The sequence below is a fragment of the Squalius cephalus genome (assembly GCF_949319135.1).
Source record: "Squalius cephalus genome assembly, chromosome: 2".
Taxonomy (NCBI): Eukaryota; Metazoa; Chordata; class Actinopteri; order Cypriniformes; family Leuciscidae; genus Squalius; species Squalius cephalus.
The window spans coordinates 5,879,241-5,906,888 of NC_137123.1; the positions used below are offsets into that span (position 1 = coordinate 5,879,241).

The 27,648-nt window shown below is 37.3% G+C and overlaps 1 protein-coding gene across 1 annotated transcript in view; it reads right to left on the minus strand.

The window, feature by feature from the left end:
• LOC307154460 (NLR family CARD domain-containing protein 3-like) overlaps positions 1 to 27,648 on the minus strand; it is a 115,522-nt gene that overhangs the window by 21,112 nt on the left and 66,762 nt on the right. Inside the window, exons 1-2 of the mRNA XM_079864424.1 lie at positions 16,106 to 16,191; positions 5,754 to 5,961 (exon numbers count right to left, since the gene is read on the minus strand). Coding sequence (XP_079720550.1) covers positions 5,754 to 5,905 — 152 coding nt within the window. The 5' untranslated portion in view covers positions 5,906 to 5,961; positions 16,106 to 16,191. Of the gene's footprint in view, positions 1 to 5,753; positions 5,962 to 16,105 lie in introns of the transcript that reaches the window.

The following is a 27,648-nucleotide window of genomic DNA, read 5'->3' on the forward strand; positions in this document are numbered from 1 at the left end:
TTATGCTTAGATTGTTAATACATAATGTTTTTGAACGGGACATTTTGTTTTGGCCCTTCAGTTGAATTCAAAATAAAATGGACACAACAAAATGACAAACATTTTATTTGTTTTATTTTTTTATTCTACCACTAATTGAAAAATGTGTCAAAATTAGTCGTTAGTGGCAGCACTATTCATTTTGCCTGTAAATGTATCAAAATGTATACTTAATACAAATTTTTCTTCTATTTCAGATGCTGTTTGCCATTGTTCAGTTCATCGACGAGGAGGATCTGCCGTTTGCAGTTGTTCCACAAGTGTGGCTCAGCGAGGGCATGTGCTATTGGCCCCCATTTAACCTCCGCAAAAGGAAAAACGGCAACAGTTTAGCCATCCACTGCGTGCCTCCACACAGCACCTGGGAAAAGCATCATTTTAAGTTCATGAAGGGAGCAGGTAAATGGGTCTGACTTGTGCATTTGATTTTCCTGAATTTCATCAGTGTAATTTCTTTGTCTGTTTATGGTACATAGCTGACTCTTTCATTCATTATTCCCTGATCTAGAATCTTGGCAAGAGGCGACGAGATATTTGGTGCGCTTCCAAACAGGTTCCAGCGTTGAAACGACGGACGATGACAAGAAGGGAAAGCGAAAGAGAATCTCAAATTCCAAGTACAGACCCCAGGCCTCTTCTGATGAAGAGGAGTCTAGACTTCCAGATGCACCAGCAGTGCTGTCGTTTCGACAACCTCTTTTGAGCTTTGAAAACATTGTTCCCGGTAACGAGGTTTCAGTGCTGCCAGATGCTCCAGAAGTTACATCGATTCCTGAAAACCAGGAAAATGTTGAGCCATCTGTAGACTTCAGAGCTGGTATGTAAAATGTATTGCTGTGATGCTTAATTTGTGATCCTGCCACTAAACTATACCCTTTGTAAGATTTTCAAATTTCAGTTTCCTCTTTCTCAGAACCAGGTTTCTCCCCGGTAATCCAGACTCCACTTCACAGAGCCAAGAGTTTGAGTACAAGTAAGTGATGTTATTTGTGACGTTTTTTTGTCTTGGAAACTATTGCTTCTATTTAAGACGAGGAATCCTTTTATTGATAATCTGTTTTTCATTAGGACACTTGACGGGTTACTCGCCGCAGCAGTTTCTGGATGAAAGCTGTCGAGGTGTGTTGTACATTCCATTAGCTTTGCAGAGTTCAATTATTGTTTTCTTTACTGAATATGCCATCTCTGCAGTGAAATTAAAGCTGTTATGTTTGTTCCCCCAGCTCGTCAAGTACTAAGCTTTACACCCCCAGCAGCAAATTTAACCTGCCAGCACATTGGTGAAAACACTGGAGGTATGTAAAACGTTACGCTAAACTAAGTGTTACATTTAAGTCCGATTCATTAAATGTATGCAATAACTTCAAACATATTTTTACGTCAATGATTATCAATAGGAGAAAGTCAGCGCTCCGTTATTGGCCCTTGGACTCCCCTGGCATCTCGTGTACAGCATGAAGTTTTCAGCTATGAAGGTATATTCTAGGCCTATGTCTTAATGTCCAGTGTTTTAACAATATTGAAAATAGTGCCTTTAGTTGTAGTTTTATTATTATTATTTTATGTAGATTTCCAGAGACTCCAGAATGAGAACCAAGCTCTGAGGGAGGAGAACCAAGCTCTGAGGGAGGAGAACCAAACCTTGAGGGAAAGCAATGCACGAGCAGGTGAGAACATGCACTCTTTCTTAAATGTACTTTTTTGTGTGTGATGTAGGTTCAAAATTACCATATGCCTTTCATTTCGTAGCTTCAGATGAAAGCGGCTCACTTCAAGAGCAGGTGAAGCAAGTTGGGACTATGTTGAAGACGTTTGCTCACACTGGGCAATCAGGTACAACTTGCAAACAACACCTGTGGTTGTTCGTTTAATTCCCACTGGGGCTACCTGTACGTGTAGAAGACCTAGATATAAGTGTCATAGTTTAGTAGTTGAGGGACCAGGACTGACTACTTTATTCTTTTATTCTGGGAACCCCTGTAGGTGCAGATCAGACCCTAATGCTGCGACGTCTTGGAGAGTTTGGCGATGTTGTGCGTAGCATGGACAACAAAATGGACACTATGCTGCAACATTTCAGTGCTAATGTGTCTGTTGGAGAGTTGTCCCTGCCAGGGGATCTGTTACTCCCTCTACACACCCAGGAAGATTTGATGTTGCTTGACCACAGTTTGAGGCAGGATAAAGAGCTCCAGGACCGATTTGTAAGTGTGCTGCTTTCGTTTATAACACCGTAGGGTAATCTAAAAAGTCAAATTAAGATTGTACACTGCATATTTTTCAGTCTGAATCCACAGCCTGTCACATTTTATATTTATGTATGAGAAGCTTTAGAGAAATGTAATTTGTAACACTTTTTTTGGATTTTCAGCTTCGGTTTTTGGCTATCAAATGTGGGAGGGACCTAAAGACAACAGTGTGGCGAATGCTTCAGAGTATCTTCTCTAATCACCTTTCCATTAACACAACCTGGACTGGTGTAGGGGATAAAGTGTGTTTTAGAGACCTGTTCCTGAAGACCATTGTTCAAAGTAAGTTAGATATTTTTTTATATTTAAGTAGGTGTATGGCCCATTCAAATGAAATGACAGATCTGTATTTTCTACAGGGGCCATCCGGAAGAACCCGGCAACCCAGGATGCCACTGATGAGGCGCTCCAGGTTAATGTCATGCGTTACCTCAAAGGAGCATCTGACCGTGAAGGTGGAAAAAGGCGCCGCACAGCTGAGAGGGACCCACAGCCGACCCCTTAAGCCTAGGCTGACTACTGACACCCCAGCATCACTGACAACTGCAACACTTTCTTTATCCTGCAGTCAGTAACACCAAGAAGCCAGAAGTGCCAGACTACACTCACCCAATCCACACTGTTCACTTCACGGATGGTGAGGTTGTTTGTCCTTTTATACAGGCGCACGTGGATTCACTGAAGATATGAGAACTTGGCAACTTTTTTTTAAACTTAATAAAACTGTCTAGAAATCATTTGGATGGTTAAACAACCTGTTCTGGTGAAATTGGTGACTTTCCCCGCACCCCCCAGCGTTCCCAGGCGGAAAACCAACCTTGCAACTTGAGGTCTACCGTCCCGGCAAGATAGAAATTGGAAGTCTCGTGAGAAGCAAGAACGAGCAAGAAACACAAACTGCTTTACGGCAATTCAACATAAACACACACGCCCCCCTCAATACTAGCTAGAATTATACAGCGACGATGGATCATTCACATGTTCCAGCGAAACAACAAAAGAGACGGTTAGAGAAGAAATTACTAGAGTTGCCGAGTTCTGCTTTAATGTCAAAATGTACATATTACACCTGGTACATATTACACCTGGTATTCTGCACTTTCTTTGATACCAAAGATCTCAATTACTTCATACACAATTTGCTGCTTATTTCATTGTTACAGTGCTTAACTATTCTATTTTTAAATATAACTTGTAAATCCTAGATTATACCTCTAATACTTGATATATGCACATTATCTGGTACCAAATATTCTACTTACCGTGACTTTAGTATTGGCTTATTTCATTCCGTCAGTGCTTAACGATTCTATTATAGTTTGTAAATCCTATTTCATACCTGATATTTGATATTGCACATTAACTACTAGTAAAATTCTACTTTCATTCCATCAGTGTGCTTAACTGTTTTTCTATTAAAAATAGCTTGGAAATCCTATTTCATATCTCTGATACTTGATATTGCACATTACCTGGTACCAAATATTCTACTTACTGTGTTAACATTTGCTTTTTTCATTCCGTCACAGTGCTTAACTGTTATTCTATTGTTAAATGTAGCTTGTAAATCCTTGTGCCACAGGTCAGCATTGCAGTTATAATGGTCTGTTCTACTACTGTTTTTACCTCAGTATTTTTATAGATACATTTTATATATTTATATATACACCAAGTTTTGTTTATCACAGATACAAGAGACACAGATCTTATTGCAGCACAGTGTAAATATTGTGCCCTAGGTCAGCAATGCCATTATAATGGTAGGCTATATTCTTCTCCAGAGCTTTACTCTAAATTATTACCACTTATCCTATTGTTAGAAATGGCTTGTAAATGTGATGTTATACCTTGATTTATTTGGTATCCTGCACATTCTTTGGTACCAAATATCCTCATTACTTGTTATAATGTTTACTGGTAATTATTTTCACCCCAGAGCTGACCTCTTTATATTAACAATTATTGAAAGTGTTATAATGTACTTGTAAGGCTGATTTGTTTAACCAAAATTTTATTGGAAACCTGCATGTTCTTTAGTGTGTGTATTATTTTTATATATAGGCTATATATATATATATATATGTAGGCTATATATATTTTTTTTTGTTATTTATATTTCAGTGGTCTGACACATCTTGTTTAAATGACAGTTACTGTACTTTGAAATGTGGAATAAAAATGCCAAATGGATATTTGTCTGGTTTGAGCAATCATTATTCTTGATAAACTGCATGCTATAAATATTAAATATTATATATAGCCAGAATAAGTGGCGGCAGATCGCTCGAAAATAGCGCTTGCCTCCGGCGGGCCGCGGAAGGGCCGCCTTCAATATAAAGGCGGCGGAACGGTGGTTGGCCCGCGGGCCGGCCGCGGAACGAAGGCGGTAGGAAGGCGGCTGCCGCTTTTAAAAAGCGGCTGCCGCCGGCGGTGCGCCGTCCAACGTGTTTGCGATGTCGCCGTTCTGCCGCTTCTACTGCCGCCGGAGCGCCGACGGTGGGCCGCCGACTCATTGCTATCTGGGATGCCCCTTTTCACAAGATGTAAAATAAGTCTCTGATGTCCCCAGAGTGTGTATGTGAAGTTTGAGCTCAAAATACCCAACAGATAATTTTTTACAGCATGTTTAAATTGACATTTTTTGGGGCTCAGAAAAACGAGCTGTTTCAGTGTGTGCCCTTTAAATGCAAATGAGCTGCTGCTGGACGACGCAGGGGGCGGAGCTTCATGAGCTCGCGCTCAGTCTGTCAGGAAAAATTCATCTCACGGAATGATGATAATATATGAAACTCTCAGTAACGGCGTTCATTTCGAGTCGGACAATAATGCCTACAGAGTCAGAGTGCTGTATAGAGATGAAACAGGTATGGTTTAATAGTTTAATTACGGTTATTATAACGTATTTGTCATCTGCTTGTAGGCTATGTATCCATTATTTATTAATAGCCTACAAGTCTGCTGTCTGAATGATGATCAAACATGTAACGTTACTGATGAGTTTAATAAAGTTTATTGTACATCACACAAAAGATGAAGCGTCAGTTTTACTTCAGAAAATCACCGTAAGAGCTGAGTAAACACAGTAGCCTAAGTTATAAGAAGTGCGCAAGTAGCCAGTAGAGTCGAGGGAGCATTCCTGTGGGCGGAGGTTAGTCAAGAAATGGTTCTAGTGACATCATTAAAGCAGGAAGTAGAGGGGTGTAGTCCAAACGAGCCGTTTTTTGTAGTCAACTTCTGTTAAATAAAATATCTCGCTTGGCATTGAACTTTGAGCTTTATAATTTTACAGATATTATTTATGCTCTAACAGCAACATTACACACTAACTAAAGTTTGAAACATGGGATCACGCAGAACGGGACCTTTAACAGCTAGTTTGACAGATATCACTGCAGGCTTCTGGAATACACTGTAAATCACTTTGTATAAAAGCATCTGTTAATGCTGAAATGGCCAGTGTCTCACCTGGGGTCAGAGGTCACTGATGCATCACTGAATTTAGGAGGAGTTCTCATCATGGATTGATCACTCTTCACAGACACACAGCTGGGTCCAGGAGATGGAGAACTCGTTTCAGAGGCAGTGTCCTCATCTTCTCTCTCATTATGGAGACTCATTTTAGTTTTCTCCTACTCTCATTTCCCAAAAGAGTGCGGAGAGACTGATTTCAGACCTTTATTGTGGAAACACAGAGTTAAATTCTGTAGCACAATTATACAATACAACAAAGTAAAAACTACAACAGTCTTCATCTACATAACATTGCAATCTAACTATTTCCCCCATATTATAATAACATGCAAAAAAAGCTCAATGTAACATAAAAAAATAATAGTCAATAGTGATTCAAAAGTAATTTACTCATAATAAAAGTTCTATTTTGAACATTATCCTCCTGTTAAACACGTTTATGTTGAAATGCTTCTTTGTGTTTAGGATCAGGAATCTTTATTCCCACATTTTTGATTTTAAATCTGTCAAAATATACTTTGAAAGCTCATTTCTTGAGCTGAATCATCACACAGACTATCAACAATCTCTACAGGAACATTTGTTATCCTTCTTAATATTTCTATAAATTTTTACTAACTTTATTAAATAGTAAATTGTTTTCTACCAATTATACTGCCCTGTTTTTTTTTTATTTTTTTTTATAGAACATGTCTTTTATTAAACAGAGCTGGATACACTTCTCTCCTCTTCTTCACCAAGCAAGAACACAACAAAAATAAATTTACAATCCAAGTTGTTGGAATTACTAAATTATTCGATTTATGCATTACACTGTAAAAAAGAATACATTGATTTTATTAATATCTAATTAATAAAAATGAGGCAACAGATTACAAGCAATATTATTAATTAAATTTAACAAATTAGAATTGCGTAATAATTAATCAAATGAATTCCTTAAAAGTTAACCATTTAAAATGAGTAAAATTTACAAAATATATTGTATTGCCAACATTGAAGACACCTGGTGTTAACAAGCAGAATCACTGAAGGAGAAAACCATAATTAAAGTCACCATTGTGGAGATCAGTGTGTGTTTTAGTTGGGCTCTTGACCTTCAATTATTAACTTTAAGTTTTGTTTGGCTGCTGTACATGAGTTATAACAGCCAGATGAACAAAGAGAAAAGGTGATCTGATGGTGTTGTTGGTTGTGTTTTAACATAATCATTATTTCACAATCATTTGACCTGAATCACTGAACCTCATATAGAGTCCAATTTATGAGTTAAGTGAACTTTATTAATTACAGCAGTATAATATTTTTAGCCTTTTCAATGAAATCCAAATGATCAAATCAATTATAAAAATTAAATAAATATATATATATATTTTGGCACACATCAAGATTTTGCATATGAATCTCAGCAATGGTGACAAAGAGATCACCTCTGAACATAAGCTCATTATTTATTCATGCAGCAATGCATGATGGGAGCCATGAATGAGTTTTGATTGGTGGAACCCAGAATGCACTGCAACATGCTTTATAAATGTCACCATTGTTGAGAATCACAGGCTGATTATTGATGTCTGTGTGTCTCCTTTTTATGTAAGAGAAACTTTTAAGAAATTATTTGCCTTACATTGTAAAAGTTAAAAAACATTATGCCGTACATGCCAGTACTGCTATAATTAATAAAGTAAACCTAACTCATAAATTGGACTCTATGAGTTCAGTGATTCAGGTCTAATGATTGTGAAATAATGATTATGTTAAAACACAACCAACACCATCAGATCACCTTTTCTCTTTGTTCATCTGGCTGTTATAACTCATGTACAGCAGCCAAACAAAACTTAAAGTTAATAATTTAAGGTCAAGAGCCCAACTAAAACACACACTGATCTCCACAATGGTGACTTTAATTATGTTTTTTTCCTTCAGTGATTCTGCTTGTTAACACCAGGTGTCTTCAATGTTGGCAATAAAAGATATTTTGTAAATTTTACTCATTTTAAATGGTTACCTTTTAAGTAATTCATTTGATTAATTATCACTCAATTCTAATTTGTTAAATTTAATTAATAATATTGCTTGTAATCTGTTGCCTCATTTTTATTAATTAGATATCAATAAAATCAATGTATTCTTTTTTACAGTGTAGAATGCCTAGTCACAAAAACATTAAAGCTATATCCTGTGATTTTACCATCCCTTATGCCGTTGAGAAAGGCACCGTCCGTTCATAATAGTGTCACGTTTAAAGTCCAAAGATGATGAAGATGAAGGCAGGTTAAGAGTTTCAAAATGAAAGTAGGTTCCAACTCCTCCCCCTGAATTTCGTGTTCTGCAGTGAGGACCATCTCGAGAAAAACTGCCATTCTGAAGACAGAGGACTGGAACTTCATTACATTATTTTATGTCTTTTTTTTACCATATCAATATTTTCGTAAATAAAGTGGTAAATTATTATTATTATTTTTATTTTATTTTTGTGCAAACAAAGCACTCGTGTCGAAATGACAGCATTTATTTTTTGGATTAACTAACCCTTTAAAGGGTAACTAAACCCTAAAACAACTTTTTTTAGTTAAAGGTCTGTAAGACTGGGGCTTTATTAATGCTGTTAATTGATTCAGGTAATTTTTTTGACATTTGGGTTTAAAGTGTTTTAATTCTACAATATATGGTGTAAAAACGTCTGAGTGCTGCCCTCTTCAGGTTGAACAGTGGCTACTGCAGTTGAATTTTCCTATTGGAAGTTGTGGTGGCCTGTGACATCAGAGGGAACCAGCTCACCCTTGCCTACAGAGAGGGTGCTTCTCAATTCTTATTTGTGCATCCTCGTTTCCTTTCCTCGCTTCCTTTCCTCGCGTCTCAGCTCCACCCCCTGTAGGATGCGAGGAAAGGCTTGTAACGAATACGACTCTGGGTAAATTTGAATTAGCTCAAGAACCTAGGGAATTTTGGAAATATTAATAACTATGACTCATGGTCATAATTCATAAGTCGCATGTACATTTATTTTATCAATTATCGAGACTATCTTGTTCTGTGACTGGTCTGACCGACATTTAATTCGTCCAGCGAAATAAATGTAAAATCATTACAGTCAAGAAGAGATATTCACAAACTTCAAGAGAGTTTCATGTCCTGGCCACGGACATCAACTTCCTGAGTTTATTAATTGAAACTACTCAAGTAGTCTATATTTCGAGCTTGTAGCTTAAGATCTTTTAAAGTTTCATTGACTTATAAGGTGGATTTCCAAACACAGAGGCAGTGAAAAGTATTTATGAATTTTAATAAATGCAAAACTAGAGATTATGAGCTACGAATATACACGTACGTAAAAATGCAAACAATAAACAAACAACATATAACCAAACAATAACATAAGTGATCAGAATGAAATGAAAGAAAGAAAGAAAGAAAAGAGAAGAGGAAGAAGGGGAACTTAATTCACAGTCCTAAGAGATAGACACCAGGAAAACAGCTTTTATCAACTCAATATACTTGCAGTATTCTGTGCTCTTTCAGTGCGATGCTGGAAAAGGGGACGCGCGCGTGCGCGTGTCCGGCTGGTTTGCGTCTGGCTTCGTCTTCTGGGTCGTTTCGCAAGACGATGTAAAGGCTTACTTGAATTTAAGTTACCGCGAAAGTTAGGTTCGTCTCCCGGGATGGGAGAGGTTTCAGATCTTGGTTGCAGAGACGGCAGGCTTTTTCATGGTGCGGGCCATGTGTCCGTCCGAAGAGAAGGCCGGAGCCTTTCAGATGTTTCTTGGAGCCGTGGAGAAGAGGATGAAGAGAGAGAAGAGTGGGGGTCTCTTCCTTTTAACAGACAATCTGTTTACGCCTTGTTTTGTGACAGAGCGAATCAAACTTCTAATCTGTAGCGGGAAGACGTCTTCTTTGTGTGAAGAAAAACACGCCCCCTCTTACCATATGTCTTATGAGGGAAAGGTTTCATACTTCCTCTTAAGATTGTACATACAGAATAATACATTTTACTGTAATCTAATACATATATATATTTCCGTGAGATCACTACGATTAGAATGATACCAGACATGGTGTACGGACATGGGAATACAGATATGCATTTCTAATGTAGGATTCTGAGCATTTTAAGAGTCAATGGATTTCTATGATAGAACATAGAAAATCTCAATCTGCCATGGAAATTATACACACATAAAAATACATATGAAAAACATGGTTCTTGGATCGCCTGTGTGGAAGTGTATGGAATGTGGGCTTGCAGGAAAAGGATGAGCTGCAGCTTTGGAACCATAAAGGTTTATGACCAGGTCGAGGTCGTATTACAAGACACTATTGAGTGATTTTCTTTCAATGAACCTTCAGAAGTAAAGATTTTACTCTAGCAAGTCGCACCTCTATTATAAATTTGTAATGAATGGTAAAATGACATTTTACTATGTGGAAGTCCATATATGGAAATGTGCTTCAGTTGCATCTCGTGGTGGGTTTCTGGTTGAAAGTCCACGAGTGTGTGTGTGTGTGTGTGTGTGTGTGTGTTCTGGAATGTCCTGAGGCTGTAAAATCACAGGAAGTCCATGCCGAACTAGGGGGGTTTTACAAAGGGGGTCTTAAAAACAGGGTCCTCTTTATGGCTCAAATGTCCCTCTGGGGAAATTATTAACCAGACGATGTGTTTTGACGTCACATGATTCCTTAATTTGAAAAGCAGATGCCATTGTTGCTACAGGCTGCAAGGAAAAGACGCGAGGATGGAGTAATCGAATGAAAGCTTTTTTTATACATTGGGAATACTTGATCACTCAAGCGTCACTTCACCGCGTCATCAGCAGAGCTCAGAGGATCTGCCCTTATGTTGTTGAAGTTTGTTTCATAATAAAGAAATTCATAATAAATATTAATAAAGCAAGATACCCTGTTGAAATATGTGAGATGTGTGGTTTATATAATCTGCAAAGGTAAAGTATAAATCAAAATTATTGTGACCGATGTGAAGGGGGAGGAGAATTTATACGTGCGTCACGTTTTAGTCGATAAAACTCTTCCGCATAGGATACACCTGTCTGTGTATCCTCGCTCATGACTCCTCAGGAAGCTCCTCACTCCTCGATCCTCGCCTCCTCATAGTGCAATTAGAGAATTGAGATGTCCTTCAAGATGGCTGAGCTCGATCGGTTTCCGGGTCATAGGATGGAGGACGGAGGAGAGAGGAGACGAGGAGGATATTGAGAAGCACCCAGAGATGCGTCTCAGATGCACGCCCCCTCTCCACTGGGCTCTGCCTACTTTTCCAGCATTTTTCAAATATTGCCAGTGGGTGGAGTCAGGCTCTGACCAGGGGCCTCATTTATAAAGCTTGCGTACGCACAAAACGGGGCTGAAAACATGCGTACGCCAGTTCCTGCGCAAAAGGTGGGATTTATAAAGAAAAACTTGACGTGAAAATATGCGCACCTACACGCAAACTCTGACCCATGCGTACGCACATTTTGGAGACGGAGCAGTTTGGCGACACCGATGGTGAGTTGGAGTTAAATGTCTTTTTGGTCACTTTTAGAATTTAGAATTAAAATTAAACATAATACAGAAAGATAATACAAATATAATTTCACTCACCAAGCCTGTCACTTGAAGCAAATATCCATTCCTTCTTAAATGTCCGCGCCAGCGAGCGCGTTGGGCCGTTTAGTGAAACTGACGCAGTTTAAATAAATAAAATAATGATTTAAACTATGTTTTACTTCTGATATAAACATTTAGATTAAATATGCTATTCAAATTATAGAGTTAAACACTTAAACATGAAATCATACTGAAAAGTTACAACATTTTTTTATATTCAATCAATAGAAATATTTGTTGTGGATGCGATTGTTTTTGAACACTTTTCCTGTGGCGTGCTTTAATGTTTTAACCACAGAGATAATTGCTTATCATGATAATACCAGATTGTCTGAGAAAATAGTTTCGTGAAAAATAATGCCCAAGGCCTATCTGTTTTCATTAAAAATATAAATCAATTAAAAATACAATTCGGCAAGTGGAAAAGACTTTCTCTGAAATGTATTTTACACTATTTGATTTATGTAGGCTATTCAAAAACAAGGTAAGGATAGACAACTACTTGATTTGTATTAATGTAATGTGTCTTGTACCGTTTATATTATATCATTTGCATATGATTATTCATCCACGTGATAACGTTTAAGTTATCACGTGGATGAATAATCATATGCAAATGATATGTAGATGAGGATCTGCATAGTAAAACTAGGCGTTGTAAGCTCCATATATGGTTATTTCGGGTGGAGACGCATGTACGCACAATCTTCCGCTGACTGGGATTTATAAAGTGAATTCTGCGCAGGTTCTGGCGTACGCACGGTTTTATAAGTCTGAATATTTTTTTGCGTACGCCATTTTTGGCTTTTGTGCGCACGTACACTTTTAGTAAGGTTCCTACGCACAGTTTTATAAATGAGGCCCCAGGGGCCTCATTTATAACCGTTGCGTACGCACAAAACAGGCCCTGAAAGAGGCGTACGCCACTTCTGACGCATAAATTGTGATTTATAAAAACAAACTTGATGGGAAAATGTGCGCACCTGCATGCAAACTCTGACCCATGCGTACGAACGTTTTGGAGATGGAGCAGTTTGGCAACACCGATGGTGAGCTGGAGTTAAGTGTCTTTTTGGTCACTTTTAGACAGAAAATCTAAAGAAAATTAAACATATACAGAAAGATTATACAAATATAATTTCACTCACAAAGCCTGTCACTTGAAGCAAATATCCATCATCTTAAATGTCCGCGCCAGCGAGTGCCTTGGGCCGTTTAGTGTTCTGACTAGTGGTCGACCGATATATCGCCGAGGCCGATATATCGGCCGATATTTGGAATTTTTTAGATATCGGCATCGGCCGATAAATCTTTCCGTTTGGCCGATATATTTCAAAACAGTTTGTGACTGTGCATTCGCGCTTTTTTCCACTGACGCGAACAGAGCGAGCGTGAATGAACTGAATACGGTACACTCGCTCTGCTCAGCACCGTAAAACAAGCCACTCAGAAGTGAAGCAGACATCTGACAGACACAGTAAATGACCATTCGCATTCGCTTTCTAACCTGACGCTACATTGTGTTACACACAAAAACACTCCGGCGTGCAGCAGAGTCTATTCAAACAGTACCATGATATGTCAGATCCGCAGCCCAGCGGTAGCTCCAGTGGAGTCACAGATGTGATATAAACGAATTCAAACAAAACTGAAAACATTTTACCTCACAAACAGTCAAAAATCCTGTAACTGGCTGTTCCTCAGATACGCGCGTTGTTCTCGGGTTACATTTAAACTAGACGCTGTTTTCCAACGGACTCGCGTGCACGGAAAAGCTGGGTCGCGTTCATTACAGATCAGTTGGTCGCGTGAGGTGGATGAGAAGAGAACACGATGTAATAATATTACATTTAAAAATAAATCCTTGAAAATGTTATTCACTATCTACTGTATTTATTTATCCATGATTGGCGTAATATCGTGTGTAGTATACATTTTCATATGTTCATGTATGTCATGCAAATACATGTGACGGCTTGCAACTTTTTAAAGAAACACACAAGCAAAACTAAACACATAAATCATTATTATTTAAATATACTTGAAGTAAAACAACCTTAAAAAAAGGTTGAACTATTTAAACTATTTTAAAGTAAATAGTGTAAATAAACTATGTGAGATTTATATTTAACTATGTTGTACATAAAATGTATGTAATCTCACATACTATTTTGTCATTATGAATATTCTTTAGATTGGTTCATTAATGATAAATGTTATTTGTTGTAACCTGCAGTAAGCAGCAGTAATTATTTATGTGACTGAAAAAATGACTGCTGCTTACTGCAGGTTACAAATAAATAGTTTTAGTTGCACTAAAACTTTATTTATTGAAGTGTTACCTTACCTTTTTGTTTACATTTTAATTTCTTAGTAAATATTTTTTATTGCAAAAAGAATTTTGCATAAATAGTATGTACAATAAATGTTCATTTAGTTTCACCAATATTCATGTCTCTCATTTACTGTATTCACATGTATTGTATCGGCCTCATATCGGCCAATCGGCCAGATTGCTTTCTCAATATCGGCATCGGCATCGGCCATTAAAAATCCCATATCGGTCGACCACTAGTTCTGACGCAAATAACAGTTTAAATAAATAAAATAATGATTTAAACTATGTTTTACTTCTGATATAAACATTTAGATTAAATATGCAATTCAAATTTATGGAGTCAATAGAAATATTTGTTGTGGATGCGATGTTTTTGAACACTTTTCCTGTGGCGTGCTGTGTCTTTATGTTTTAACCACAGAGATAATTGCTTATCATGATAATACCAGATTGTCTGAGAAAATAGTTTTATGCAAATAATACCCAAGGCATATATGTTTCCATTAAAAATATAAATCAATTAAAAATACAATTCGGCCAGTGTAAAAGATTGAGAAAAACTTTCTCTGAAATGTATTTCACATTATTTTATTTATGTATTCAAAAACAAGGCAAGGCTACTACATGATTTGTATTCATGTAATGTGTCTTGTACCCTTAAACATTATCACGTGGATGAATACTCATATGCAAATCATGATATGCAGATGAGGATCTGCATAGTAAAATAGGCGCTGTAAGCTCCATTTCGGGGTGGAGACGCATGTGCGCACAATCTTCCGCTGACTGGAATTTATAAAGTGAATTCTGCGCAGGTTCTGGCGTACGAACGGTTTTATAAGTCTGATTTTTTTTTGCGTAGGGGAGCGCGGGGCACAACCTAACGCGGGGCTAGTTAACACGCTTGTTTTAAATACTTCTGCACATGCTTGGATGACGAAACTTTGTGTATTTACTAGTTGCCATATCAACACTACAGAAAAAAAAAAATCCGCCAAAATTTTAAAAAAAAATTATTAGATCAGATAACATTTTAAGCTGTCATATGTTATGTTACAATGTGCCCCTCACATGTTACAATGTACCCCACCTATGGGGCATGTTGTCACATTTCACTTCCATTCTTTCGGGGTATATCCAAAAAAAAAGCATACTGTATTAAAGGTGAACTAAGTAACTTTTTTTACCTTAACTGAACAGCTTCGGAGTCATTGGAATGGTTATATTACTTATTTCGGGTTGAATGGTGGTCGTTTCGCACCCCCCTGGTGCCCGTGAGCGGAAAATCCGCACTTGCAACTTTGAGCCTCTGAGCGTCAGGAAGTCTCGCGTGATATCAGGTCTCGCGATGTAAACAATTGCTTTACGGCAAAAGAAATCTGCTCAAATACTGTCATTATTGCGCTCCCTCACGCTGTTTGAACCTGAATGAAGAAGACGTTTTAAAGAATGTCCCATCTGCTTTGATGTCGTTGATCTACTAGCCTCTGGTGTCTGAGAATCACCAACGAGTTTTTACAACAGTGTTGTCAAATATCTATTCCGAAGCTGTGGGGGGAGCTCTAGAGAGAAACCTGCGAGCAAAAAGCGAGAATACAGCGAAGAAATCCCAAAGCTACTGAGTGCTGCTTTAATAAAACAAAAACACATAATTGTTCTAGACATGTGGGAAATTAATGTGGGAAAAAATAAATACTCTGAACCATAAGTAGATTTACACAAACTGATAAAGTCAAAAAGCGTTACTCTGAGCCCCGCTCTCCCCTACGCCATTTTTGACTTTCGGGCGCACGTACACTTTTAGTAAGGTTCCTATGCACAGTTTTATAAATGAGAGCCCTGGGGTTTAGTTACCCTTTAAACACAATAAAGCACAACTGCAGTTCAGCCATTTCATTTCAAACATTGTGAATTGTTGTTGAGATATTTTTGTAAAACTATACTTTCATTTACCATTTTCTTACTGCTTACTCTTTTTTTATGTTTGCTAGAGGAGTGTGTGAATGCAGGAAGTGGAACTGGACACTGTTTGAAATAAATGTAATAGGCCCTATATTTTGAAACTTAATTTACATTAGTCTTTATTTTGTGTAGTTTAATACTGGTGTGATAATCTGAATGCAGTATTCAGTGTTGTGTCGAACTTGAACACTTAAACAACAGTATAATATATAAAACAAACTATTATTAGTAGCCTAGTATTATTATTATTATTGACAAAGATAACGGGATATCAAAAGTAAATACGTTAATCGTCAATGTTTCCTCCATTTTGGTTTGTCTGTCCTATCTAAATATAATGATTTGTGGTTTAAATCTCGTGTAAAGAAGAAACATATAGCAGCTCATTTTAATATCATGGTGGTTGTATGAAGAATGAGTTCTTCATGCAATAACTTACCGCAAAATATGCGACAGTTTAAACACCCAAGGTTTAAAGCCTCGGAATGGCGTATCTTCTTTCCCGTCTCTTTTCCTTTCGTTTCTAAGGAAAACAAAAACGGAGGTGTGTCTTGTTTTCTCCACTAATTTACAAACAAATCACTCCCTCTGGCGCAAAGAGTCTGTAATCTGATACCAGAGAGAGAGAGAGAGAGAGAGAGAGAGAGAGAGAGAGAGAGAGAGAGAGCGAGAGAGAGAGAGAGAGAGAGAGAGAGAGAGAGAGAGAGACTGACTGTGTGTTTGTGGTTTAATTCCTCGGAAAGGCGTCTATATTTAATCCTTTACTTTCTCACTTACATGCTTTTAACTCCACTGTCTGAAAAATAAACTCCCTCTAGTGGCGGAGAGCATCATCACAGTCTCAGGACAACATATCTCTGTCTCAGAGTGAAGACCATCAGGAAAGTTTTATATGGTTCAGTGAGGTAAATAAATGATAGCTTTTTGTAGAGCTTCACCTCTCCATTACAGTGTGGTGTTTTGAAAATCTGACCTACGTCCTCAGGATGATCTCTTAAAGGGGTGGTAAAACACCTTTTTTCGAAGGCTTGAATGTGTTTGTGAGGTTCACTGTAACATGTGTTCATGCTTCGTTTTTAAAAATGCGCATTATTTTTCACATATTTAACCATTATTCTACACTGCTCTGTCCCTCGGTCCCTCCTTGTAAAAACAGTCGGATGGATTCCGGGTTCTATGAAGCCCCGCCCTCAAAAATACGTAATGGGCTCAGATTGGTTAGCTGGCCCAGTGTGTTGTAATTCGCTAACCGCCAAGTTCACATTGTTCAGAAACGCCCCTTACACTTACCGGTAGTTTGTGCTTCAGTAAACAACGGCGTTAATATTGCAATAGCTGCTATAGCTACCAGTTTGAGCCCGAATCAGACCCAGAGAATGTCAGTGGAGAGGATCGAGCAGAACATGTTCAAGAACGGCTGTTAAAGGACGTTTCAGAAAGGTATGTTTTTTTTTAAGACTGCAGATCTATTGTGATCGTTATGACACTGTTACTTTTGTATATTTAGAAGAACGATTGTAGCTAAATATCTGTCGCCAGAACTGTTAACCCAATACGAACACTAAACATCGGCTTTACAACAGTAGCAAAATCAAACACAAACCATGTTTAGCATGCCTGCAGATAAACAATAACTTGTTACACAAAAGCTATAATCAAAGAATAATTTACAGTGATCACATAAACGACAACACAACAACCACGAACATTCCAAGTTCACTGCGCTGGTGATATTAAACACAAGTTTGTATGTGTTTGTCGGATATGAATTAGCATTTAACAAACGTACAATTAACAATACGAACTATTACAGGAAAACACATTAACGAAAAAATCATACTTACAGGTTGTGGCTCGTAAACAGCACCTGTTTTGTTTTCAAAGTTGGAACTGCTCTATCTTTCAGGACAAGCCGTTGTGCAAATCCTGCATTGAACTCGTGTAGATTGAGGAAGCAGCGACATTTTGATTATAATTATGAGGGACCGAGTTAAAAATAAATTGTAACTGTCCTTAGGAAGACTGAACAAAGTGGACCTGCAATCTGGGTGAAAATAACAGCGTTTCGATGGCATAGCGGCAAGACACTCCACTACCACAACAACTCTTCTCCACAGCAACATAAAATGGCCTCGCCCCCTTTATGTATTGTGTTCCCAGAGGAGGGGTTTATGTAAATATTGGGCTTAGTGATGTCAGCAAGCCCACAGGAATGTCGTGTAGTCCTTATCAGCCATTTTCTGTAGTTCTTAGAAATTGATTTCTTTAAATGCAAATATCTCCATTTGCTTTAAACTTTGAACGTTGTAACTTTGCAGATGTTGTTTATGCTCAGACAGCAACATTACACACTAACTAAAGTTAGAAAAGTGAAATCGTGTTTTACCACCCCTTTAAACTTTTTAGACTTTACACTTCACTAGTAAAACTGTTAAAATTCAAAATATTTTACATGACGAATAAAAAAGGGCGGTGGGGCTCGGGTACAAACCAGGAATGTAGGCCTGATTAATTAATAATTAATTCAAATAATTGCATAGTAATATTTGCTTGGAAAAACAAATTAACCTTTTTAAAAGACATTTCATTACGTTCATGTAAATTAGCTAAAATAGAACCAAAAGTTTTGTTTCTATATGTCTGGTAAATTGATGTCCTGTTGGACGATGGTCCCAGATCAGTCCCAGATCTAAGACTGTTTTGTCCTTTTTCTCCCAGTGACTCAAAATGTCCGCCACTAAAAGAGTGATGACTGAGGCACTTGAGGAGCTTGTTGAAACAGATCTCCAAGAATTGAAACAGCAGCTATGGAGTGGAGTGACGTCAGACATCAGCCCTATTCCTCGAGAAAAGCTGGAGAAATCTGACTGTATGGATGTGGTGGATTGAATGGTACAACAGTCATGATGCGGGCAGGATCGCAGTCCAAAATTATCTTGTACATCGCCTTGAGTTGAAACTTCAGGAAGGTAAAGAAAAACCTGTTTATACTGGCTTAAAGACTATGTGTGTAATGTTCTAAAATATATAGAAAAAATAAATAAGAGAAATGTACATGAATGGGACTTTTCTGTATATAAACTAGTATTGACAATTTCATGTTATATACTGTATTAGAAAGGCAGACACAGTTTTTGTTCTTTGTTCAATGGGCGATTGGTACATCTTTAAATATACTGAATGATGTAAAACATGATGTGTGTTTTTCTGTCTTCAGCTCATCCATCTGTTCAGGAGGAGAGCAGAAATGCTCCAGTGTCCGGGGAGGAGCAGCCCGTCCAGTCCAGTGCGAGTCGAGTCCAGTGCGAGTCCACACACAATGACTCTATGCAGCCAACAGTTGAAGACTGAAATTCTTACAAGAGAGAAAAAAGAAGCAAGTATCTCCGTTTCAAATCACTTTTGACTGATTTTTTTGTGTGGATCAGTCAGTGTTAACACCAGGGGCGTCACTAGGCCCTTTTTTTAGAAACTTCTGCCCAGCCCCCCTAAAAAATATTTGATTAATAAATTTTTGATCGCTTCAGTCCCCTTTTAAAAACTCATGTGAAACGGCGGAAAGCTCTGTCAAGTTTCGGCTCCTCCCTTTATCTGAGTCTGCTTGGATTTAGCGCATTTTTCAATCTGCAGGGGCGCCGAGCAGAGAGTACAAGGTGTGTCGTGAGTGCATTTATTGATAGATTGCTATGATATTACATCTGCATCGGTGCAGTTCTTTGTCATAAATGCATTGCAGTTTACATAATGTAATTACTAGAGCATTGGGAGCAACACAGGACGGTTCGGTTTCTCATCCGAGCGCGAATTTCAGCATCACGACTGACGCTTCAGAATATGTAGCTAAACTATAACATTTTATATTTGACAGTTTTTTAGGTCATAAATGTTAAACGAATGACAAAAATAATTAGAAAACTAATAAACTTTTGTCTAATTTCGCCATTTTGAGCTGAAAATAGGCCTATATAACGTGTAATTATGTCATTGTGAGGGGACAAGAAACATTAACAAAGCCGTTTTCATAGGCACAAGATTAATAATGCATGTCTACATGTTGAGAATTAATATAATACAATTTGTAGCCTTCGGTAAATTAAAAAAGTTCAGCTTTAGGAGGGGAATAGACAGGGCAAGATCAGGAGACTGAGGGAAAAAGACAGAGTAATGGAGATGAGGAGAGAGCAGGTTTTAAATCTATTTCATTTCCTTTTTTGTCCTTCAAACGTCTTGAAATGCACATATCAGAGAAATAAAAATGTTTAACCCCATAACAACTTCAAATGTATGACCTCTTTGATTATAAAGCCCTGTCTACGGCCATATATTAGGCCTAGATCAATAATGAATGTGTACATATTGTGAATGAATGGAATAAACTTAGTTACCTAGCTTTCCTGGTAGCTTTGTCTGAGAAAATGATTCATAAATCAACCTATTAGTTGACCCTATGTTTACTTTCTTCACTGACAGACAAAAATGAAAAGCCTATATCAGTCAAAGCTCAGCTTTAGGAGGGGAAAAGACAGAGCAAGATAAAAACTAAGAGAAAAAGAGTGTGATGCTGATGAGGTGAGAAAAAAAACAGCTGCCCGCATGCTATTGTTATCCAATTTTTTTGCCCTTCAAAACATCTTAAAATGCACATATGTAGATCAGAGAAATCTAAATTTTCTCAGGGGAGCATGCTCCCGAACCCCCCGTAATACCTCACATCCGGGACCTCAGTAATTATAAAACCCTGCCATATGCATGTTACTGGATGAATGAATGAAACTAGTTAATAATGAGCATTAGACCATAAACTAACTTTTTTTTTTTTTTTTTTAAATCATACCCTCATTGGGGGCTGAGCCCCCCTAAAATGAAAATCTTAGAATCGCCCCTGGTTAACACTAATGATCCTCCTAAGATACTCAAATCTATGTTGCTCCAGACATTGTTTCTGTTGCTTGTGCTTTAATCCTGTTCGATTTGGATTGTGTTTCATAGGTTTATTTCCCAAAGGACAAGTCTCAGAGGAAAGGTTTAGCTCTGCTGATCACCAACATACGATTCAAGCACTTAAAACACAGGGCTGGAGCAGAGAGAGACGAGGAGAACATGGAGTGGCTGCTGACGGCTCTGGATTATAGTGTTGAGAAATACACAAATCTCTCTGGAACTGTGCGTACAGCCTCATTAAATTAATATTATTTATAAATATCAGTGAAAGTCTTTGGGATGGGCTGGAGTAGACTTTACAGAGTAATTGACACTTGCATTGTCAAAACAAGATCTTGATGCACCTGTTAATGGAAATAAGTGTTTCGATGTTATTTCCTATACACAAGAACATCCCAAAGACTTTCACTGAGGTTTAGCTCTGGACTCTTGACATTGTAATCCTGGAATATGGCCATGATGTGTCTTCCTATATGGTTGTTTAAGAAATGGAAACCACACACTCTATCGATTAGGCTTGTCAGTGTTTATAATTTTTTCTAATTTTTTCTAATTTTTTTCACAAAAAAAGGAAATAGATACAGCTATCAGGAACTTCACTGCACGTTCTGAACATAAAGACTCGGACAGCACCTTTGTGGTTCTGATGTCTCATGGGAAAGATACCGTGTATAGTGAAGATATGATTTTAGGTGTCAACTATCATCACCAGAAAAACCCCAAGGATTACTTTCGTGTTGACGACATCTTCTCCAATCTGAACTCAGAGAAATGTCCTTCTCTGATTAATAAACCAAAGGTTATTCTGATTCAGAACTGTAGAGGAGGTACGACATTACTGATAAAACTCAGTTTTCATAATGCTATTTCCCATTTTCTCTTTACCTTTATCTTTATTTAGTACTGTATTGTGTGTTGTTAACCATTTCTCTGTCCAGATCACTCAGGAGGTTCTTACTTACGCTCTGGTCGTTGGGTGCACGTGAGCAAAGATTTCGTCTGTTTTATGTCCAGCCCCTCTGGTCAGTTTACTGTATGTGACATGATTGCTGAAATTAGATTAATTTGAAGCTCGCACATGTGTTTGTCTGTTCAAGAATGTCTGGTAAAAATTATTAAATGAATGATTTGTTGTGTGGCACCACTCAAATGTGTGACAAATAAAACAGTGCAGTTGTTTGTTTGTTATACATATAAATGCTTAACTTACCTTTGATTTATTTAGTACTGTAGTAACTGTAGTCTTATGTAGAACTGTAGTAAACAAGCTACAGTTAGTCCAAAATGCCGCTGCTAGAGTTCTTACTAGGTCAAGAAAATATGATCATTTAACACCAATTTTATCATCTCTACACTGGTTACCTATTAAGTTCCGTATCAATTACAAACTATTGCTACTGACCTATAAAGCCCTAAATGGTTTAGCTCCAGTGTATTTAACGGATCTTCTATTACCCTACAATCCATCGCGCTCTTTAAGATCACTTAATTCGAGGCTTCTGGTCATTCCTAGGATATCTAAGTCCACTAAAGGAGGGAGGGCGTTTTCACATTTAGCTCCTAAACTCTGGAATTGTGTTCCTGATATTGTTCGAGGTTCAGACTCACTGTCCCAGTTTAAAACTAGATTAAAGACGCATCTCTTTAGCCAAGCATTCACATAATACTTACATACTACAGTTATCGGATCAAATGCATTAATATTATGAACAGCAGCTACGCTAATTATTTCCCATCTGCTTTTCTGTTGTTATCTCCGGACGCTAGTCCCGAGGTAAATAGTTTGTCAGCTCCAGTTTGTATCCAGCCTCTCATGGAGACTTCAGATGCCCCAACACCCGTGAAGAGACGACTCGACGCCTGTGAAGAGATGACTCAACGCCAGCGATGTTATGCCCTAAAATAATACATGATTAACTAACTTTATTTTTCTATGTACATTTATGAAATGCACTTTCTGTAAAGCTGCTTTGAAACAATGTGTATTGTGAAAAGCACTATACAAATAAATTTGAAAAATTGAAATTGAAATTTATCTCCACAGGTATCACTTCATACAGGAATAGTATCAAAGGATCTTTTTTTGTCAACTACATCGTGGAGGTGTTCTGTGAAAGGGCTCATGATGATGACATCATGGAACTGTTCAGGAAGGTATAAAGATTTTTTTTTTAATTGGTTTACTTTTCCAATTTTTTTATGGAGTACAGTCCTCAGTTAAAATTAATATAGGACCTTTTTTCACTTTCAAATTGTTTTTGTTTTTGTATAGGTCAGCTCACGCATGGATAATGACCCACGTTTCCCACAGCAGTGCAAAATATTGCCATGTATACATTACAAAGAGTCACCCTTACAAAAAAATTCTACCTGTTCCCTGGACTTTGAGTATGTGCAGTTTCAATCAAAATCACACTTTTATGGCAATCTCTAACTCGACATATAAACCAAAACAGCCTAAATGTGAAAAATAGTGTTCAAAGAAATCAATAAAAAGTAGAAATGTGCTCTAAATATGTTTATGAAATTAAATATTTTAAAGGTGCTCTAAGTGATGCCACGCGTTTTTTAGGCCAAAACATTTTTTGTCACATACAGCAAACATCTCCTCACTATCCGCTAGCTGCCTGTCCCCTGAACACACTGTAAAGACACGCGGTCTCTCTAGACACCACAGGCTCCACAAACGGCAACAAAAACAAACTGGGCTCACCCGCACCACGACACACAACAAACAGTGCTCCAGCCAATCACTGGCAAGAAGTATTTGAGGGTGGGGTTTGGGGAGATAGTGAAGGGGGGGTACACATGAAGGGGGAATGGAGGAGACAGAAGCATGAAGAGGGAAGTTTGAATTATGGCCGACACACGACCAAAGAGACGACGTTCCGATGAACAAATTACAAAGAAGAGGGACGAGGATAAGGAACGCGCGAAATACCGAATTTACATCGGACAAACCCTCGAAAGGTGGGAGAACTCCGCCGGCAGAAGGGATTCCAATCTGACATTCAGGTTGCTCTGTTTTTGCAGAACTGGTGGGTAAATCCATTTTTCTTTCTAAACTGAGTTCATGTTCGCCAAACCAACACAAGGATGTAATTAGCTAGAACTACGCAGTCAGCGTTAACTTAGGTGAATACAACATGTATGTTTCTAGCAGCTAGCTATCAATCTCTATTGTAAATGATCAAGCAAATTCACAGTAGGGCGACAATTTGTCTGAATGATTGTTTTCACCCACTGTTTGTTATGAATTTTAATGTTAATTTATAGGCTATTGACAACTTTGAACAAATTTGTTTACGACTCCACCGTTGTTTATGCTCACTGAGAAACGCGAAGCTAACATTATGCTATTATTGCGTCCTTGTATGGGAGCTATAGTTATAACCGCGAAACAATTTTAAGATAATGTTTCTCTTTTTCTGCATTCTGTTCTGCAATATATGAAAACATTTATCTAACTTGGTGACATTACACATTGAGTGAAGTATCAGTAAAACTTATCTTTGTTTGTAGTGACTACTTTGACTTTCCTTTATGCCGGAAGGGAGGGAAGGAGGGAGGAAACGGGATGAGGAGGGAGGGGCTAGCTAGCCTCTGTTTTGTTTGACAACAATTCGAACATCAACAAGTAGTAACGTCTCCTGGGATCGCTTAGAGCACCTTTAAGTTGGTAAAAGGAATACTGAGCTCAAGATTGTGCTGTAATTAAATGATGACATTTATTAATTCATATATAGCCTAATTAATTCGTCCTTTTTTATTGTTTTTAAACTTGATCCCATTTAAAGACATTTCATCATATGCTTTGATATTACTGTATTAACGACATAACTGATTAATAAGTTGTTGTCTCCACCTATGTCCACGAAATGGTGACAATGTGCAGTCAATTTTCTACCCACTTGTTTGTTATAAGAACATTTAAAAATCTTTGATAAAAATGCAAATGAATCAATAAATATTTTCTAATTTGTTGCCATCACTATCTCTTGCCTGCGTATCCTTCTGTATTTGGTTGAAGCCTGAGTTAACTCATACTGAAGTTCTGTTCATATGTTGGCATATTTGAAGTGAAATCTTGGCATGCCATCATAGGGTTGAGTTTGGCTTCATGGCACACGTAGCAGCTTCCTCGCTCAAATAAAGTGAAGGTAGATGTTATAGACATGTTATGGCTGCTCTGTGCCTGCTCAAAGTTATATGTAAAGGGTCTAGAATCGCCCCTGAAGGCTGGTAAAGGTCTGGCTATGCGAGAAAATAAAACTAGTTAAGGCTATTTCAGCAGCTGTGAATAAATAATGCAGACTTGAATTGAGTTACAATAAAATAATGTTTATCTCTATAGTTTTAAACTCATAATGGTTCTAAAATATCTTGTAAAGAAGAGCAGAAGCCTGTTTATGTTAAACATTGAAACAAAGAACATATGAATTTCTCACAAAATAGACAGCATTTAAATACCCAATGTTTTTGCTTGAATGTCCGTAATTTTCTTTCTTCATTGACTTTTGACCCTCGTCCAGCAGCAGAGACTCCAACAACACATCCATTCAGGACATGAGAGAGGAACCAATGAAGATGAAGAATGAAAACAGACTGAGAATCATAAAGACACATGAAATAGAGGAGAGCAGACAGTGTGTAAGTGTGTGACGTCTGCTTTAAACACACACTAAATCACTGCATCATCTCAATGTCTAGTGTCTGAATCTCTCAGTCCTCAATCTGAACTTTACAGATGTAACATGAAATACAGAGAATGTGATTCACCATGTGCAAATATGTATTGAACAAAACCAGTAACAGTGTTACACTGTACAGATGTTACATTAAAGAGACGTTTTAAACAGTGTTAAACTCAACCAAAAAATTGAGTTTTCCTGACAATCCAGCAGGATGAAACTGATCCTCTGACAATGTCAACAGTAACTTTTATAAGATCACACCAAATGAAGAACCAGAGTATTTCTACAGACCATCATCTCTGACTTTCTGAAGTCTCCACTGACTCACACAATAGCAGACTGGATACCGGATATCAGTTGCGTGTGGTCAGACCCTTCAGTGAAGGAGTGACAAATTAGGACAGCAAAAAACATTCAAAAGTTATGAAATGTTAAATTATATATATATATATATATATATATATATATATATATATATATATATATGTCATGTATTTAAACAAAACATAAAAAAAACAGCTTGATTACTGTTGTGTGTTTATGAAATTAAAATGGACCCTTCTGTGTTTCTTTGTGTAAACGCCGTAGAGTTTGTAGTACTGCTATAAAAAACAGCAAGCACCTGGTTTATCTTACTCACGCCTGTCATGTATTTCTTAGAAACTATAAAGGTAATAACAATTATCTCAAATGGATTAACCTAATCTTTCCTGTTTGACAGAGGGTGTAAGTCTGTGTTAGCCAATCAGAAAACCGATATGATATGATCGATATAGTTTACAGAGCTATTTGCATATTCACAAAATATTCTGATATGTCCAGTAATTTATTCATATAAGCAAATCTGACCAATCACATCTCTTATTAGCACTGTGGAGGTTGGCCTTCATGGCCCATTGAAGAGGAGCCTTCCTGTACACTTTATGTAGAATTTGTTTGATTCCGTCATCTATCAATTGTGACTTTATATCTCCTTATTCTGACTTTATTTCAGATAATTGTGAATTTATATGTCATGATGTGACTTATAATGTGTTTCCATTAGTGCTGTCAAAGTTAGCGCATTATTAACCCTCTGGAGTCTGAGCTGTTTTCTGGGCCCTGGAGGTGTTCTGACATGCTCTGACATTTGTGCTTTTTTCAGTTATTTATAAACATGTTAATGGCAAAGGTGTAAATTCACTCTATATAGCACAAACAGGGCTACCAAAATATCTGATCAACATGCATGTATATGTTTGAATTTTTAAGAGAATAATGTTTATGCGTGGTTATTGGAAAAAATTAAAATGAAAGTTGCAGAAATAAGGCCACAAAACACATAGTAAATATGTGTCAATAAGACTTTTGACTAATGGATGTGGTCGCCTATAGTTTTTTCTTCAAAATTATGTGAAAATAGTCTTGCTTTATCGTTCACATAAAACCATACATTGATTTAAATTGATGTAAAACAGGTTTTGCTTGGAAAGCCAATATGCGAGGGGGGCGTGAATGAGGAGTGGTTTTCACCTTAGATTACATTGTCCCACCCACTCTGCATAATGACTCTGCATAATTAGCCATTCATTCAGGTGTGAAACTGACTGAGCCACAATGCAAGACAAAAGATATATTTAGAAGAAGACTTATATTGACCATTTAAGATTTTGCTTACATCTTGTAAATATGTTTTGCTATTTTATTAAAAAGGTTACAATTACAACAATAATTACAATTTTAACAATATTTCAAGTGTACTCTTTCTTTGTAAAAAAAAAAGATTATAGGCCTACATTTTATCTATGTATTCATATTTCAGTCAAATTTTTACTCATCTCAGTCTAGCAATACAGTTTGCTAAAACATCATTCATACACGCGATTTAAATTTAACTTCTGGTAAGGAAGTTGATGATAGGCTTTTGGCTCCCGATCTTCGCAGTAGGCTAGTGAACGCACCAGAGAAATGCACATTTATTAGGCTACATAGTTTTTTTGTTTTGGATGGTTTTGTTTAGAACCAGCTTTCTGTAAATATATTTCAATTTTTTTTAGACATGTGAGGCGAGTAGGCTACGGGTTCATGATGATCTCCAGTTCAGACCTTATGTTGTGATTGCTAGCATATATATATTTAAAATCCAGGAAATTTGTTAATGAAAAAATTATTAAAATTAAGATACAATTGATACAAAACGAAATTCGTTTTAAAGAAAGGATTTGTACTTTCTGTTTTGAGGTCTCTGTGAATGTTTGAAAGTCTTTTAGTGCTTAGAGCGCTCGCGTCCATAATGGATAACTGTCACGTAATATTGTTTTTTTCCTCATAAATGCGAACACGAAAAATAAAAGACAAAAGACTTTTA